The sequence below is a fragment of the Rhododendron vialii genome, chromosome 9a, assembly GCF_030253575.1.
Source record: "Rhododendron vialii isolate Sample 1 chromosome 9a, ASM3025357v1".
Taxonomy (NCBI): domain Eukaryota; kingdom Viridiplantae; phylum Streptophyta; class Magnoliopsida; order Ericales; family Ericaceae; genus Rhododendron; species Rhododendron vialii.
The window spans coordinates 34560251-34577647 of record NC_080565.1 but is presented as its reverse complement, the minus strand read 5'-3'; the positions used below and the strand labels follow the sequence as shown (position 1 = coordinate 34577647).

General features: G+C 35.7%; 1 protein-coding gene and 1 long non-coding RNA gene across 2 annotated transcripts; both read right to left on the bottom strand.

Annotated features, from left to right (window-relative positions):
- Nucleotides 1-497: 497 nt before the first annotated feature.
- Nucleotides 498-5336, bottom strand: LOC131301723 (aquaporin PIP2-1). The gene is made up of 4 exons (XM_058328112.1): nt 4877-5336; nt 2110-2405; nt 1387-1527; nt 498-924 (listed from the first exon to the last, which is right to left on the bottom strand). Exons 1-4 carry the CDS (start codon nt 5172-5174, stop codon nt 805-807), a joined length of 855 nt encoding a protein of 284 aa, XP_058184095.1. The 5' UTR covers nt 5175-5336; the 3' UTR covers nt 498-804.
- LOC131301724 (uncharacterized) lies at nt 1031-1371 on the bottom strand. Its single transcript, XR_009191411.1, has 2 exons — nt 1239-1371; nt 1031-1175 (listed from the first exon to the last, which is right to left on the bottom strand). It is a non-coding gene; the product is annotated as an uncharacterized LOC131301724 (long non-coding RNA).
- Nucleotides 5337-17397: the final 12061 nt, after the last annotated feature.

Below are 17397 nucleotides of genomic sequence, written 5' to 3'. Positions count from 1 at the left end.
ACTTACTTTCTGAGCATTTTATTATTAATTAGGAATAGAGCTAGCTCTAAATTACCCGAGTTGAACCATACAATATGTTTGTTTAAACTTCGTTTGAAACTCTATAAAAAGATTTGCTAATACATTCGCAGTTATTTGCGTTTGGTTGAGTCGATTTCAAAGAAGTTTGTACACAATTAGAGGCCGAGTTGTTAATTGGTTTTCTTTATTGAGAGTTCACATGAGTTCAGGGAGAAAGGAGACTTTTAAGAAAAAATATATGACTAACGTCCGCCATCCGCCAAAGACTTACGCCCACCAAAGACTTAAGAAAAAATGTATGACTAACGTCCGCCAAAGACTCGAGAAAAAATGTATTGACTAATGTTCACCAAACTGATGTTGAACTAACTTGTTAAACACGAGTCGATCTTGAGTATGTTATGCAGTCAAAACAATCGTGTTTCTGGATCTTTCTTAGTGAGAGTGCACAAGAGTTCAGGGAGAAAAAAGGAGACTTAAGAAAAGATAGATGACTAATTAACATTCACCACAGATAGAATTATCCACCAAAGTAAGCATAAATAGATGACAACGGCACTAACAGATTAGATTCGAAGAGTGCTAAGACAAACAAAAGGGATACCAAAAAAAGCTTCCCCTCTCCAAAGGGGGCTTTTTCTCTACATATCCATGGTTCCCAACCTAGAGAGAGAGAGAGAGTGAGTGTTTATTTCACACTTTTTTTTCTTAAAACATGATCACCTCCTTCTTTTACACTTGTTTTTCCTCTTAAGCAACAGAGGGAGAATGGATATGTGAAAATCAAGCATGGGAGCTGCTCCTGAATGAACCCAGAGCCTTTGCCGCCCCGGCTCTCAATATGAACTGGTGGTAGAAGGCTGCAATGGCTGCTCCAATGAAGGGTCCGACCCAAAACATCCACTGCAAATTAAGGAACAAAATTCAAATGCCAATTAGCAATGGAAAATGACAACCCAGCCCAGTGGGCTGTCAATAAAGCAGGAAAATGACAACAACAAAAAATAGAGTTTTTATCTGTTAAAGTGTCTTGGAAAGTGTATCAAAAGTTGAATTTTTTGGTATTCTCATTGCCTTATTGACAATCCACTGAGCTGTCAAGAGCATAACCGATTAAAAATTACTCCAGATAACCAAGTCATTGAAACAAATCTCTATCTCATATTTGTCGTGCGGTTCATAATTCCATAGTTCTAGCTTAATATACTACCAATCACACAATCGTGTCTCGAGGTCCATATATTTAAGATCTCCGCGGCCTCAATGAGCCTACTTGACTCTGGCAATTATGTAATGAGGGGAGATGGGGCAAGAGATAATATACTTTAAAAGTTCATGGGTGTTCAGGGATATGAAAATACTGACTTGATCATTCCAAGCCTTGTTTTTGTTGTAGATAACTGCAGCTCCAAGGCTTCTGGCGGGGTTGATTCCGGTGCCGGTGATTGGGATGGTGGCCAGGTGAACCATGAACACGGCGAATCCAATTGGAAGTGGTGCCAACACCTTCAATATACAAAAGAATAATCAAACCAAACGCATTTCACACACATTAAGGCAAAGAAAATAGGAAACAAGTATGTATTTCAATATTTATGTCTCCGAACAAAATTTCATTAAAAAGAAAAAAACTACTCCATTTCAACAGTGTTTGATTCGTGTTAATGTCAAAGAAAATCATAATGACAAAACTGATAACTATTCTGTGCTCCTAAACTATGCTCCTTAGGTCTCCACAGATTAGTCGAGGCGTGCGTAAACTGGTCCGGACACCTGAGTCATCAAAAAAGCATGCCCAACCCTTCTATTAGCCACACTTTTTTTTGGGTGTGACCCATGTATTTGGCTAAACTAGAGATGTGAAGTTCCACGAAAGTACATGTGGCAAAACAGAGGGGTTAGCAATGGGACAAGAGGAATAATACTTTTGTGGCCAAACACATCAAAGAAATCAACATTTTCCTCATGTACATGGTATAAAGTGTACAACGGTTCGAACACATTTGTACCATAATTTATCCACGTAAATCTGCCTATTACTGCAGTCAAGTAAATAAGGGAGTAAAAGGGAGATGTTAAGGTGCTTACGGGGACATGGGAGTCTCTGGCGTTTCTCTTAGGATCGGTGGCAGAGAAGACGGTGTAAACAAGAACGAAAGTCCCGATGATCTCAGCCGCCAATCCGGTGCCTTTACTGTACCCAAGGGCGAGTTCGTTGGCCCCGCCGCCGTACCGGTCGTAGTGCGACTTCTGGAACGACTTGACGAGGGCAACACCGCATATGGCCCCCAAGCACTGGGCCACCATGTACATCAGAGCCCGGATTAAGGACACCTTTCGGGCCAAGAACAATCCGAATGTCACGGCTGGGTTAATGTGACCACCTGCATCCGCCCATGTATTGGAATCAGGTTAGTGTTCCAAAATTAATTCAATTTTGTTACGTGGTACTAAGGCCCCGTTCCGGAACGAGAAAAAAGTCTTTATTTTTTAAAAAAGCAATTTCAAACTCAAAAATTATGGGTTTATTAAAATCTAAAAATATGCCATATGGATCTTGTTTGAAAGATCTCATCGAGATCTTTTATACGATGCAAAAAAAATTACAAAAATATTTTTCATTTATATTATTTTTTAATTTGAAAATATAAAATAAGCTGCTTATTTTTTAATAAAATTTCTGGAACGGGGCCTAAAATGACTTGAGTTTGGTTTTACTTAAGCTTAGCAGTTTTTTTTGTTTTTTTTCAGGTTTAGGGTGGCTTGACTTGAAAAATTGAAAACAACACAGGTCTAAGCTGAAAAAAGTACTACAGACGAAAGTAAATTTATTTTTAATTCAGTTTCATCTGTCCAATCATTTTCAAATTTAGTCCGTATTTCTTACTTTCCTAAATTCTAAAACTGACGCAAATTGATTTTCTTGTTTTACTGGAGACGGAAATAGTCCAATGAATAGCAAAAGACAATTCAACTGTGACCAGAAGTTTCTGATCAAGTGATAAAACAAAACAAAAAATCTAGGAACACTAACTTGGACTTAGTTATGTTTGGAGTTATTCAATATGTGTGTGTAAATTCACATGCATTGACCGGCTCTAAAATGCAGTTCTATCATGAGCTATATTTTAGAATTTTGAAATTAATAATTATACATATAATTAAAAGACGTACAGAATCTTTTTTTTTTTTTTTGGACATGGGAAGTACAGAATCCATATAGAGTAGTGCTACTGATACAACAGATGCGTACAGATTCCCTTTGCACCCGTCTCGGATCCCACAAAGATGATCGGAGCCGCTCATTTTGTTCAAAATACGTCGTTTAAGGTCCCTGAAAAAAATCACCTCATTTTGAAGCAAAGTTGGATGATTCATAAACACCCTTCCCGATATCGGACTCAGGTGATTTTTTTCAAGGACCTTAAACGACGTATTTTGAACAAAATGAGCGGCTCTGATCATCTTTGTAGGACCCGAGGCGGGCGCAAAGAAAATCTGTACGCAGCTGCTGTACCAGTAGCATTTTTGATCCATATATGTCCACAAAATCTGTGAAATACTGTTCAAGATTTTATCACGGCGTGCAAGTGGATGAAGACTGACAAGTACATAGCCCCAAGATTCCATTAAAAATACTTTTAACATTTCTGTGGAGGATAAAATTGGAAGCTGCAATTAACCAGGGACCAGCAGTGTGTGACAGCCCGAGAAGTTTTTCGGTGCCGGGTGGGCACGGGCCATGTGGTGCCAAACACGCATTTCGACCGTCCAAACGTATTTTGAATGATCCAGATCTGTTTGGGTAATTTTGAAGTATAAAATTATCAAAACACCACCTACTATAAAATTATCAGAACACCCCCTCAAACCCAAACAAATCTAGACCGTCCAAAACACGTTTGGACGGCCGAGAAACGTGCTCGGCACCACATGGCTCGCGCCCACACGGCACTGAAAAATTTCCCGTGACAGCCCAGAGGGGAGGGGTCCAGACTCCAGAACATATCTGGGGCCATAAATGATAATACGACAAAATCGGAGGACGTTTTGCTAGGAACCGGCCAACTGGGTCCTATCGTGCAAGGGGTGCACTCCAGGGTGTGTTGAGCATTGATTCGAGTCGTCAATCTCTTCAATGTTTTAAATTTCATGTATGCAATGAACATCTCGGATCTGCTCCCGAACCGCTATGAAATCTGAACTATTGATTGTCAAGATAAATAAATTGAATCGTTCTTAGTCCATCTTTATTCTTGTGGAATAAGAATAAATTAAGAACGATTCAAGTTATTATTCTAATTTTCAAATTTCTTGTACATGCTTTTTAGGAGTTTGGTCCCCGTCACCCCGAAGACCTACTATTCCTAACATTATCGCTAGGCTACATGACATGATTCTAGGTAGACAAAGACTTACTATTCCTAACGTTATCGCTAGGCTACATGACATGATTCTAGGTAGACAAAAAAATCAACGCTTTGTTTGGTTTCTATCTTTGGCCAAATGATTTTCACCACAAAATCTGGGGCAGATGAACTAACATAGGATAGTTGTAAGTTCTAGTTCTGTCCTCAACGGTAACGTGATGCAACGAGGAGCAAAATCTCAAAGAGGAGTGCTTGAAATGCTAGGAGCACGCGTGTTTTCCCAAAAGAATCTGGTGAGTGCCTGCTGACCCGAACATCCGGTTATAAAAACGAGATTTTTTGTTGCGAAAATCAATCACCATCTCTACCAGCACTTATACTCTAAAACACAAATTTTGGTTACTAATTTGTGTAAATTACGGGGAGTACTTCATGAGTATTAGAGGACTAAAAAAGAGTTTTACTCCAAGAGACAGAAAACCCACCAGAGATACCGGCAGTGCAGTAAACAAGGACAAAGATCATGCCGCCGAAGGCCCAGGCGATGCCCAGAATACCCACGCCGCCGCAGGGGTCGGCGTTGTCGGTCTGGCTCTTGTACCCAATCACGGTCAGGACCGTAATGTAAAGGAACAAGAGAGTGGCTATGAACTCGGCAATCACGGCTCTGTAGAAGGACCACTTGATTAATTCCTTCGGGTCGATCAGCGGCGCCGGTGGCGGGTCGTGGTAGTCCTTGGCGGAGAAAGAGCCCTGCTCCGCCACTCCCATTTCCTTGGCCATGTGGTGTGTGTGGAACTAGTATAAAGTTCTCTAGAGAGAGAAAAGAGGGAAGGCCGGGTTAGAGAGAGAGAGAGAGAGAGAGAGAGCGAGAGATTGTGGTGAGAGTGGGGAGAGGACAGTGAGATGTGGGGGTATATATTGGGGGAGAGGTAACGCCATGGGTGGGCAAAAGGGTAATGAATATTCTCTTCTCAATAATAGTAGCTGTAAAACGTTGCATAATTAACACTTTGTTTGGATTAGGGAAAGTGATCGTAGAAAATAAGAAAGAAGAAGAAAAAAATACCTGTAAACTGCTTTAGGAAATTGAAGTTCTTGCTCTTTCACACGGGGAGAGAGAAAGAGAGGAAAAAAAGAGAGAGAAAAGTGAAAAAAAATGTATGGAAAATTTTAGGAAATTAATTTTTACACTCTCTTTTTATATTTACACTCCCTTTTATGTCTTTTAGCAAAAAAAAAATACATAAACTTTTAACACTAAAAAAAAAAAAAGTGTGGATATTAAAAAAGTGTGTGCAAATCAATTCCCAAAAATTTACTGTACACAATAGTTTAGTTTGCTATTTTCTCTCTTTTTCTTCCCAAGCCAAACAACGTTAAGGAAATACTCCTACAATATTACGTTGCTGGGGTATAGAATGAGTGATCACTTAATATAACATTCGGACCTCGATCCCCAACTAATAGCTTAAGCTTCAAGACAATGGAAGAGAAATTTTTAAATTTTCCTTATTTCCTTTTCTTTTTCACAAGTTCCAAACAAATCCTAAGTTAATGACCAAATCCAATTAGAATTACAAGGTGCATGTGATACGCATTCAAAATTGATGGTGTATTTAGAATTCGAGTCATTTTCTAAACTAATTTTTTTATAGATAAAATTTGAATTGATTTTTATTTAATTGGTTTATAGCTAGTGATCAAAACACTGAGATTATATTTTTCGATGAAAAATTCGTTTCACGAAAATGGAATTAAACACGGCTATAAGGATCAGTCCAAGGTGCGCGCAAGCTGGCCCAGGACACTCTACATTACCAAAAAAAATTAAACTAAATATGTAGATGTATTTCTAAAGTTTCTATTCAAAAATCGAAACTAGCACAACTTAAATGGAAATCAATTCAAAATTTAGATTGCTTATTTTAAAGAATAAAATTTCTTATAGAAAGACTAAAATTTCTTATTGATTTTTCCAAAATGTTCTTTAAAAAGATGAATACTCATCGTTTTTCTATTGTTTGTCTTTGAAAAAAATAGAATTGTTTTTCGAGTTTGGAAGCATCTCTCAAGTGTTTTCTTAAAATGGATCATCTTTCAAGCATAAATTTTGAAAATCCGTTAGGGTTTGTTTGGAAGATGTGGAAAGATGAAGAAAGAAAAGGAAAATTTTAAAATTTTCCCCACCCTTGTTTGGTTCTTAAAAAAGGAGAGGAAAGATTTTAAACTCAACTTTCTTCTCAATTTCTCTTCAATTTTCCCTCTCTTTTTTCATTCATTATTTTCTTTCGTTTTCCCTTTCTTTCCTTAACATCCAAACAGAGCCTTAACCTGGTCTTTCTTTTCACTTTCACTCCTCAAGTTTTTTCCTTTTCCTGGAAAGACCAACTTTTCTCTTTCGTTTCTCAAGTTCTAAACAAATGCTAAGCTTTCCAAACTTGCTTTATATGGAACTTTTTTTTCGTTTGAACTTTGAAGTTACTCAAATAATAAAGGAATTTGCCGACCACACTATATACCCAACCACTTTTTTTTTTCTTTTTTCTTTTTTTATAACCGGAGATGTCCGAGCCAGTTTGTGTGTACCTAGACTAATTCCAGAATCATGAAAGTAACGACCGGGCATAATCCCCCATGGCCCTAAGATTTGAAATATTTGGCCTCCGTAGAAATGAAACATGTGATTTCGTGAAGGAGCACTTATTACTTTCGCACAATCACCTTGCCAAACCCGTTACGGTGATGATGTAGTAATGGTGTTCACAAGCTTTCGCTATCACCGACCCACCGCCCCCCTTCCGCACATTATTCTCGTTTTCAAAATACCCTGGCCGGTCTAGTGCACCCCACACTTTGCTCTCTAATTCAACTCTATATTCTGTATACGTTGGTTCAAAAGCAAAACCGCACCCCACAACTTACGCACATATATCACTCATCGCTCCAAGGTTAGTTCGGTTGGTTTATGAGTTTGTTCCCTTTATAATTGACCATGTTCGATTCTCGAAGGCAGAGCGCGAGAAAGTGATTCTTGTGAATCTCGTTTCGGCGTGGATGAAAATGTTTTTAGCACTATAAAGAAAGTTAATAGTCATGCAAATCTGATTCCTAATAACATCCACCGTGCTAGGACCACCGCATCGGCCACCGCACATCATGTAGGGTCCACTCTGGGCAGTTTTGCCCCTACAAATTCATGAAACATGCCTATCAATATCCATTTGAGCTAATTTTTACAGAATCTCATGAATAATCATTTTAAAATTTATGATATTTTTTTGTATTTTTGTGAAATTTGAAGTGAGCGCCGTGCGGTGGATATCATGCGATGGTCCTAGACTCTTTGCTAATAACAACGTGGTTCGTGTTGTGTTGACGGACGAAATTTCCTCTCTGACGGTCCACTCAGTTTTCTATTGAGGGACTGTGGACTACGAGCACTAGTCTGAGAATTCACCGGAAAATGCTAGCCAACTCTAGCATCATGGCACGCGGAACTTTGGGCCATTAGGGATGGTCTCAACTTTTGCTCTCATGGAAGACATAAAAAATTCTGGAAGTGAAAACTGATGCTCAAATCGCTATTCAGCTTCTCTCGATCGGCTAGCAATATAGAGAATCACCATCTTAGTAACATTATTATTGATTGCAGGTATCTCATGTGGCAATTTAACAACATCAACATCAAACACATTTTCTAGGAGGACCAGGACGTCAATATGTGTGTCGATGCTTTTGCAAATGATACCCGTAGGAGATTTGTATTTTTACACTTACATTCCGTCTTGTATTTGTAATTTGCTTCGTGCAGACTATCCGGGGATTTCATATCCCAGACATGTACTCTTTTAATTCTAGTTTTTAATGAAGTTCCATTTAACCCAAAAAAATTGAAATGGGCAGTCTTTCACTTGGTATTTGCATACAGAACGTTTATGGATCTATGTACCATATTGACTATATATTGAGTAAGGCACGATTCAGCTAAAATTCTTTTTTTTTTTAACTTAAAATTTTTAATCAGTGGAATACACCCCAAGTAACTTTGCTTGTTAAAATTCAAAAGGAGTTGGTTTAATGGTGAAGGTTAGGGACTTAGAAGTTTGCGCCCTCATAAAGTATATGTTCGAAATCTCGCAGGTGCTAGTAATTCTTTTGGGATCACTAAAGGTTTGTCCGGTCATTAGCTTGAAGGCTTCGAAATTAGTCAAAAGCACGCGCAAAGCCTGATCTAGACACCAGATTATAAAATTGTTTATTTGAAAGTTTAGCCCCGTTTGATATTTGCTATGAGTATTTAGGTTGTGTTCTTATTTGTTTGGAACTTATTTCAGTATTTTTTACTTTTCGTTTGTTTAGCTTTTCATCTTAATTTTTGGAATTAATCGAAAAATTATAAAAATATAAACTGATGTTAAAAAAAAATACATATAAAACAATACTTTAGACAAAAAAACAGTTGTTTGATTTTTTTTGTTTGATTTTTTTTTTTGTCGTCAGTGGATTTTTTTATTTTGGTCGTAGTAGTAATTTTGTACTTGTCAGATTCCTTTCGTTGAAACGAACGATTAATCCAAAAATTCAAAAAAATTAAGAAGATGAACAAAACATACCAAACCAAGGAAAAAATTAAAGTTTACAACAACCCTAGAATTAAGGCTCAACTGAAAGTGACAACAATAGATAGATATTCCTATATACTTGAATACATTAATGACAAAGAATTACAAACCAAATCAACAACCAACCTAACGTTATTATCGAAGGGTCAAATCTCTTTGAATTCTTGGCATCCTATTCTCCTATTCAAACGAACTACTTTATATGGGTTGTAGCTAGCTGGGTCACGGGTCTATGCACAGATAATTAAGAGGGTAACGGTAATATAGATGAACGTATTTATCGGTTTCCCACTATTTTACTGTAGTAATTAACAGGAGTAATTTGCTTATAAAGAAAACTTATCAAATTAATTTTTTTTTGAGCCCCTAAATCACTGACACATTTTGTACTTGTTCGCGGTTAATGTCACGAAGCATATATGTAGATCCCAAACTACAATTCCTTTTATGCATGTATAATATTTATATTATTGTACCCTTTGAAAAAAGAATTGTATTTTATTGTACTCCATATTATAATAGTCTCCACACTTTGAAAATGTTATTATTTCTCTAACGTGGAATATGATATTTTGAAACCGACCAACTACTGAATACTCATGTGTCACTCTTGTCATAATTACATTGAACAAAGCGAAACATGTTTATAAAAAGTGAGAAAAAAACATTAATAACTTCATTGTCTTTTTGTTTTTATTTAAAAATGTCTAAGACTTCGGTTCATATGTTTAAATTGTTAGGAAAATTCTAAAATCAGCTTAGTGGGCTGACAATAATGAGTGTGTGAATGTGTATTAAAGGGTATAAAAAGTATACAGAAATACGTATTTTTCTTGTCTTCTAGTGTGCTTATCGTCAGCCCAGTGGGCTGACAATAGCAAGACCGAAATTCTTATCATCATTGCTCTCGCCGAGATGAATAATTAATCCTTAACAAATTGACCAAAATTAAATAAAAGTTGATGAAAACTTTGACAATATCTACTAACATCGAAAGTAATAAATTTGTGCGACACAACTTTTTATTTTGTAAAAACTCATCCCTTTGTACTCCATCCGTCCCCTTATTATAGTCCAGTATTTCATTTTGGGTTGTCCCTTAATAAGTGTCCATTTGGTAAAGTTAGTGGATAAAAGTTAGTACATTGTCTATTTTGTCCCTAAAAGTAGATTCTATTTTGAAAAGTTAGTGAATAAAAAGTGTAATGATGATGGGTAAGTAGGGAAAGTGAATGAAAAAATTGATGTGAAATGTATAATAATGATGTTTTTTTAATAAGTTGGAGTTACGAAGTAGGACATTTAAAAAGGGACACCCAACTACTTAAGAGTACTCTTTTTGTGCTTTCTTGAATTGGACACCCAACTACTTAAGAGTACTTAAATTTTAAATTAACAGCTAACCACCGAGTAATTATTTTTAATATTCTTGGAGCATAGTCACGTGACATTCTAAAGATCCTTTCACCACATTAATATAGGGCCGCATGCTTGATAATGGAGTAGATACCAATGTAAGTTGGAAAGGACGTTTGAATCACCATATGTGAGCAAGTACAGTAGTAATAAAATTGTCTTAATTACCCATTTGGAAAGGTTGTTTACTGCAAATGCTCTCTACTAATTAAGGTTATCACAAAGCACATGCTGCTAAGCCTGCTATAGTGGCATCAGCTAACGCCAAACAACATGTGGATGGCATCACTCACGTTGCACACTCCGTAATTTAAACAAAAATTGCTTACGCGGCAGATTGTGAGTGGTCGTTGTAGATCTAGTAGATTATTCCTTTCGAGGAGATAATTGGACAGCGACCAATATCTTTCTCAAATTTTGCACATCGTGTAGATATTGAAGACGGCAAAAACACGTGGACGATTCGCAGCCTTTTGTTCTAGATGTTTCGCAGCAAGACTGTTGCTGCCCTGTTCCACCACCTCACTCAATTTCATTGTTCGTCTCGGCTATATCAATTATTCAAATTTTAAAAGAATTCTCTTTCTTGAAAAAATTCTTTTTTAAAATTCAAACTGTTCAAAAGTGTTTGAACGGTAAAATTGAGAACGGTAGAAGAAGCCGTTAAACATGAGCGGCGGAATAGACTTTCAGGAATTCAAACTGTTCAAAAGTGTTTGAACGGTAAAATTGAAAACGGTGGAAGAAGCCGTTAAACATGAGCGGCGGAATAGACTTTCAGGATGTTTCGGCTGGGAAAAATAGGTGCATCACTTATTACCAAAGCAAGAAAAATGGGTAGAGATGTATGAGATCGCATGGCCCGTGATGAATTGGCGGTTTGGCCTGGCGTGGTGTGCGACCAGACCATCGGGAGGGTTATTTTTGACCATCGAGTTCGAGGGGTTTGAAAGTTGAAATTCTCCTACTAGTTTGGTGCCAGAATAGCCGTTTAGTGTTTCTTATTGGGTAAGAGCCGACAGAGAGACGGGTGTCTTGATGTTAATGGCTATCTAATCGTTTCAAAGAGCCCGACTATTCTCCAGCAGTGCTACAGTCACCGACCGGGGTCGGTGACCGGCCACCAACCGCGTGTGGGGTCTACTCCAGGCCCCGCACGAATGATCCGAGCCGCTCAATAATTTAAAAAAAAAAACCGAGTGGGCCACGTGAAAAATAGGCTCAATCCGATGTGTGTACGTGCTCGTTCCAAACTTTTATTTTTGAACGGCTCGGTTTGGAACGGCTCGGATCGAGCATGTACACACATCGGATTGAGCTTATTTCTCACATGGCCCACTCAGTTTTTTTTTTTAAAATTACTGAGCGGCTCGGATTATTTGTGCGGGGCCCGGAGTGGACCCCACACGGGGTCGGTGGCCGGTCACCGACCCTCCCGGTTGGTGACTGTAGTGTTTCTGGACTATTCTCTTTGCGCGCCCCCTGACACACGCCCCTCCCGGACCCCACCCCCACGACGAAATACCCCCGGCAGAAATAATTCAACCCATTTTCTTTTATTTCTCATTTATTTACTTAATAACTTTTATATCTTTTTTCACTTTTATTTATTTAAGTGTTTCAATTTTCAATCCGGTTGAATCGGTGCAAAGATCTTATTTTTTTTTATCATTTTATCTTCAATGGTCATAATGAATTTTTGACTCGAAGGCCTTTTAACAAGCACCCTAAGGCTCCTTATTTAGTTTCATATCTTTCTTAAGGTACTCCTTGAAAAACTTTAGAGCCAAAAATTCATTACGACCATTTGGGATGAAATGATAAGAAAAATAAGATCTTCGCACCGGTTCAAACGAATTAAAAATTGAAATACTTATTTTTTTACTCTTTAAATGTATTTTTAAATTATTTAATATTATATACGCGTGTAAATTTCTTTTTTTTTAAAAATTTATAATTCTTTTATGTTATTGAATTTATTAATTTTATATTTTTTTATCTATTTTATTTCTAATCACTTATTCAGATTTCATTTTATTTTCTTATCTTCAACTATAACTACTCATTTAGATTTTCTTTTTATCTTCAATTACAACCACACATTCAGATTTTTTTGTCATCTTCTTATCTTTAACTATAACCATTCATCCATCACCCTTTATCCTTATATATCCAGCATTATTCTTCTAAAATCATCATTTTCTTCCCATCACCTCCCTCTCCCTATTTATCCCTCCAACATCACCATCTTTCCATCATCTAACTCTCTCTCCCTTCCTCTGTCATGGCTCCTCCCTCATTTTTCACACCGGTTTGGTAAAACGTAGAAGAACATTATGGATGACTAGAACTTTTCATTTTCAGATAGTTGGTTTATTGAGAATGATGTTCCTAGTGGGGAGAGTGTCTCCCACAATTTTCATGATTATACACCCGAATTCAAAACTAACGAGGTTAGTTATTACTGTTGTTTTTATGCATATTAGTTATTTAATTTAAAAGTACATAAATTATGCATATTAGACTGGATCATGTTGCACTTATACATATTTTTTTTTCTTATTTATAGATTTTTCAAAATAGAGACCACATGATAGCTTGGGTGCGAAGAGTTGGTAGGAAAAAATGGTATTGTTATTGTCATTAAGAAATCTGCTAGTTTAATTGGTGGCAAGCTGCCAAAGTACATTTTTAGTTGTGAAAGAAGTGGAAAGCATAGATCGGCACGGAATGTAGTTGAATGGCAATCCTTGAAAAAGAATACTGTGACAAAAAAATGCGAGTGCCCATTTGAGCTACGAGATATACCAATACCTCCAGCTAGTGTCATATAGGGTGTAAAGGTTGAATGTGATCTCCATAACCATGAAACAACAGAATATTTTAAAAAAACCCGGTAAACACTACAAGTGCTTAGAGCATTTACAACCTCAAATATACAGATAACATACCAGAACGAGGCGGTCTAAGTCCTACTCAGTTTGAATGGATCTCATTAATGAGATTAAACAAAATAAGAATCTATACAATGCGCTATATCCAGAAAAAGGGTTGGGCAGACCACCTAATAAAGTCTTTAACTCACTTTGAAGATTCGGCACCAAAGAAGCATTGAATAGACGCTATGAGTATGGGAGTTGTCATCGCTTCGGCGTACAACCTTATTTTGCATACATTTGATAGGCTTCCTTCAAGTTGTTTTACTCACTTCCCATTGAGATCCCCTCCAGTTCCAGTCCAAGAACGTATTGAAATAGCTATTGCCCGTATTGAGAACAATCACTTTGTACAACTTTTCTTGCAACCTCATTACCCTGTACCACCCTTCCCAACATGGTGGTGGAACAATGCATCAAACCAAGCTAAAAGATGGGCTGCTCGTTATGCAACACGAATTAGTTTGTGGGAAGAAATAATAAATACAAAACCAAGAGGGACAAGAACATAATTTGGTGGAAACATTGATTAGAAATTGAATTTTCATATATTTTCACTCTTCGATGAAATTAGTATAAGTTATGTTTTAATTATTCATTTATTAATTAAAATTATAGTAAGAAGTCTTTTAAAAGTAATATAAAAACTACTAAAAGTAAAACAAAAAAACTAGTAAAAGTTAAAAAAGAAGAAGTAATCAAAGTCTTTTAAAAGAAAAAAAAAACTAGTAAAAGTTAAAAAAAACTAAAACAGTAATTAAATTCTTTTAAAAGTATAAAAAAAACTAGTAAAATTAAAAAAAATAAAACAGTAATAATTTACTTTTAAAAGTTTAAAAAAATAGTAAAAGTAAAAATAAAATTAAAAAACCGAAAAAGGAGGGACAGGGGGAAAGGTGGTGGGGTCCGGATGGGGGTGCGAAAAAAGGCTCTCTTCATGCACAATAATTTTGAAATTCATTATCGGGCGAAAATCGATTAAGGGCCCGTTCCAGAACCGAAATAAAAACTTATTTTTTGTCTAATAATAAGGTGTGTTCCACAAAATGGTGAAAAGTATTTATTTTTTTAAAAGGTAATTTCAAGCTTAAAAATCATGTGCTTACGCAAATAATTTTCATATCACTATGGATCTTGTTTGATAAATCTCATTGAGATCTTTAATACGGTGCAAAAAAAATTAAAAAATTATTTTTCATTTACATTATTTTTGAGTTTGAAAATGTGAAAATAAGCTGCTTATTTAGGTTTTATGGAACAAAGCTCCAAAATAAATATTTATAAAATAAGAAGATTTCTTGAACGGGCTCTAAGTAACTTTTTACTAGCACTATACACATACACATAGCCCACAAATACTCTTCTTTTGTTTATGTAAGACACATCATTGTGGATAAGTCACAGGGTTGCGGACGCCACAATGTAAACGTGTGTCAATATTTTGTGTATGCATATGTTAAAGAAACGGTTATGATCCCTTGTGAAAATGTAGGCCTCAGAAACAAAAGTTCTAAAAGCGATTGTTTAACATTTTGAGTTCTACACAGTATAGAAGACAAAGGGGGACACATAATTAATAACTTGTGTTTGATGATCAAAACTAATACTCCGTAACTCGTGTTTAAAGATTAATAAAAAATATTCGAAATTAAAAAAAAAAAAAAACTATTTTTCCTAATGGGGCCAAAATTTGAACGTTTTATCTAAGCTTGGCAAGAATGGACAACTGTTGTATGTCCTCTCTAACCTGCAAAATAAGTTCTTTTTTCCGGTCAAGAAAGTCAAAAGTTCGAACTCAAGTTAGGATGGACAAGATATTCATGAGTATGGCTGCTCAAAAAATCCGGTGAACCGTGAAATCGGTCCGAACCAAATCGATCCGTTCCCTTTGGATTTTGTCTGTAGATTAATGGTTCGGACACAGATTGAAAAATTAGAAAACCGTGACTCGCGGTTTGGTCCACGGATTTTTATTACGAAACTGTAGATTAACCGAACCGGACCGTGAGATATTCATTTTATATAAATAATAAATAAATAAATATATACAAATATATGTGTGTATTTATATAATTAATTGTTAGGAATGTTAAAACTTTTTTCTACCAATTTTAGTATTTTAATGTTAAAATTGTTGCTAGTTGCCGTGCATTGCATTTGGATGGAAGATACAATTCCACCTCTTTGGTATTATTAGTTGTCCCACTTTGATGTTTTTTTTTTTTGGTTTAATGTTATGTACTACCAGTGTTTAAATTCTTTTAAATATGTTTTTTGAAGTAGACCTTTAGTAGTTTATGCAATAAGTACTTTTTTTTGTAGTGTTAAACTTAATTCTGAGTGTAACCTTCTTTCCTTTTAGTATAAGATATTTGCTTGAGTTTTATTTTTGCTAAAATCCGTGGAAAAAATCATAATCGATCCGCGAGTCACGGATTGGATTGGAATCGGATCGTAGATCTTTTGCTCTGAATACAAACTTCATTTTGTAAAAACCGTGACTAGCGCTTTGATTCTCGGATTCTTAGGAATCCAAACCGAACCTTGCCGCGAGGAGCCCTATTCAAGAGGTATCCATTAGCGATAATTAAGTGGATTGATATCCTTTCGATGGAAGTTTATCCATATATTATGATTAAAGAGTGCATTAGTCTTGTCTTTAGCCAAAAACACACTCATTATCTTGTTATCGAGCTTATAATACTACCAAATAAACAAGATAGAATATACTCATGTAATGACTCAAAACAAGGACTGTATAACTTTAAAAATATCCAAAAGTACAACAATTGCTCTATCTACTCATGAGTACTCTAATAGAAGTAATGAGATTCCAAAAGGCATTAGAGCATCCTAATGGATCTTGGTATAATTGTGTTTTAAAATGTTTGTTAATAAGTGTATTAAAATAAAAATGGATTCTATAATTGTGTATTAGATATTAATAACATAAAAGTGTGTTAGAATATTCATAATGAGTTTGGTAAATTTGTGTGTTAAAATATTTGTTAGGATAAAAATGGATCCCACGAGTGTGCATTAGGAGTAGTGGATATTTATATTTTATGCTTGGAGTTTGAATTATAGAGGTGGGATCCACTTATTGTTTGCTAGCATAGTTGCCAAATTTGGCACACATGCTAGCACATTATAAGATTTAACACACTCTAGCACACAAACTAACACAAGCATTGTGGCACAAAAAATACATTTTTCTTTGCTAAGTCTTAACACATACAATTAAACACACTAGTTAGCACACCCATTGTGGATTGTCTAACTAATATTTGTGTTACACTTTCCCCTTAAAAAATAAGTATTTATTTGTAATTTTCAAGCTTAAAAACAATAGGCTTGCTAAAATAAATAAAAAATTGCAATATGGATCTTCTTTCAAAATAAATCTATCAAACTCTGTAAAAAAATTAAAAAATTATTTTTGTAAGCCTATTATTTTTAAGCTTAAAAATGAGCCTTTATTTTTAAATTACTTTTTTTTTTTGAAAATGATTTTTTTTTAATTACTTGGAGTATTAGGCCCCGTTCTAGAACTTAAAAAAAATCTTTATTTTAAAAAAAAGCAATTTCAAGCTAAAAAATTATGAGTTTATTGAAATCTAAAAATATGTATACGATACCAAAAATATTGAAATATTATTTTTCATTTATATTATTTTTAAATTTAAAAATATAAAATAAGTTGTTTATTTTTTAAAAAGGCTTATGGAACGGAGCCTTAAGAATGTGAAACGGACTTTGTGGTAGGATAAAAAAAAATGAGAATAAATTCTTTACACCGCTGGTGTAAACATTTGTTTCCTCCAAATCAATTACATTGCGATACGTTGCAAAATAATGAAAACAAATGTTTACACCGGCGGTGTAAAGAATTTAATTTCAAAAAAAACTCCAGATCCGTTTGTGGGGGTCCCACTAAACAACGGCACATCACGGGCACTCAGATCCGTTTGTGGTCGGTCAGCCAGCAAAGCTCAGCCTCTCGTTCAAGCTAACGACTCTCTCTCACCA

Coding starts and splice junctions, on each gene's coding strand:
- LOC131301723 (XM_058328112.1), bottom strand. CDS start 5,174: ATGGCCAAGGAAATGGGAGTGGCGGAGCAGGGCTCTTTCTCCGCCAAG. Junction 2,406..4,876: donor CTGCACTGCCGGTATCTCTG/GTGGGTTTTCTG, acceptor GGGCGGATGCAG/GTGGTCACATTAACCCAGCC. Junction 925..1,386: donor ACAAGGCTTGGAATGATCAA/GTCAGTATTTTC, acceptor CTTAATTTGCAG/TGGATGTTTTGGGTCGGACC.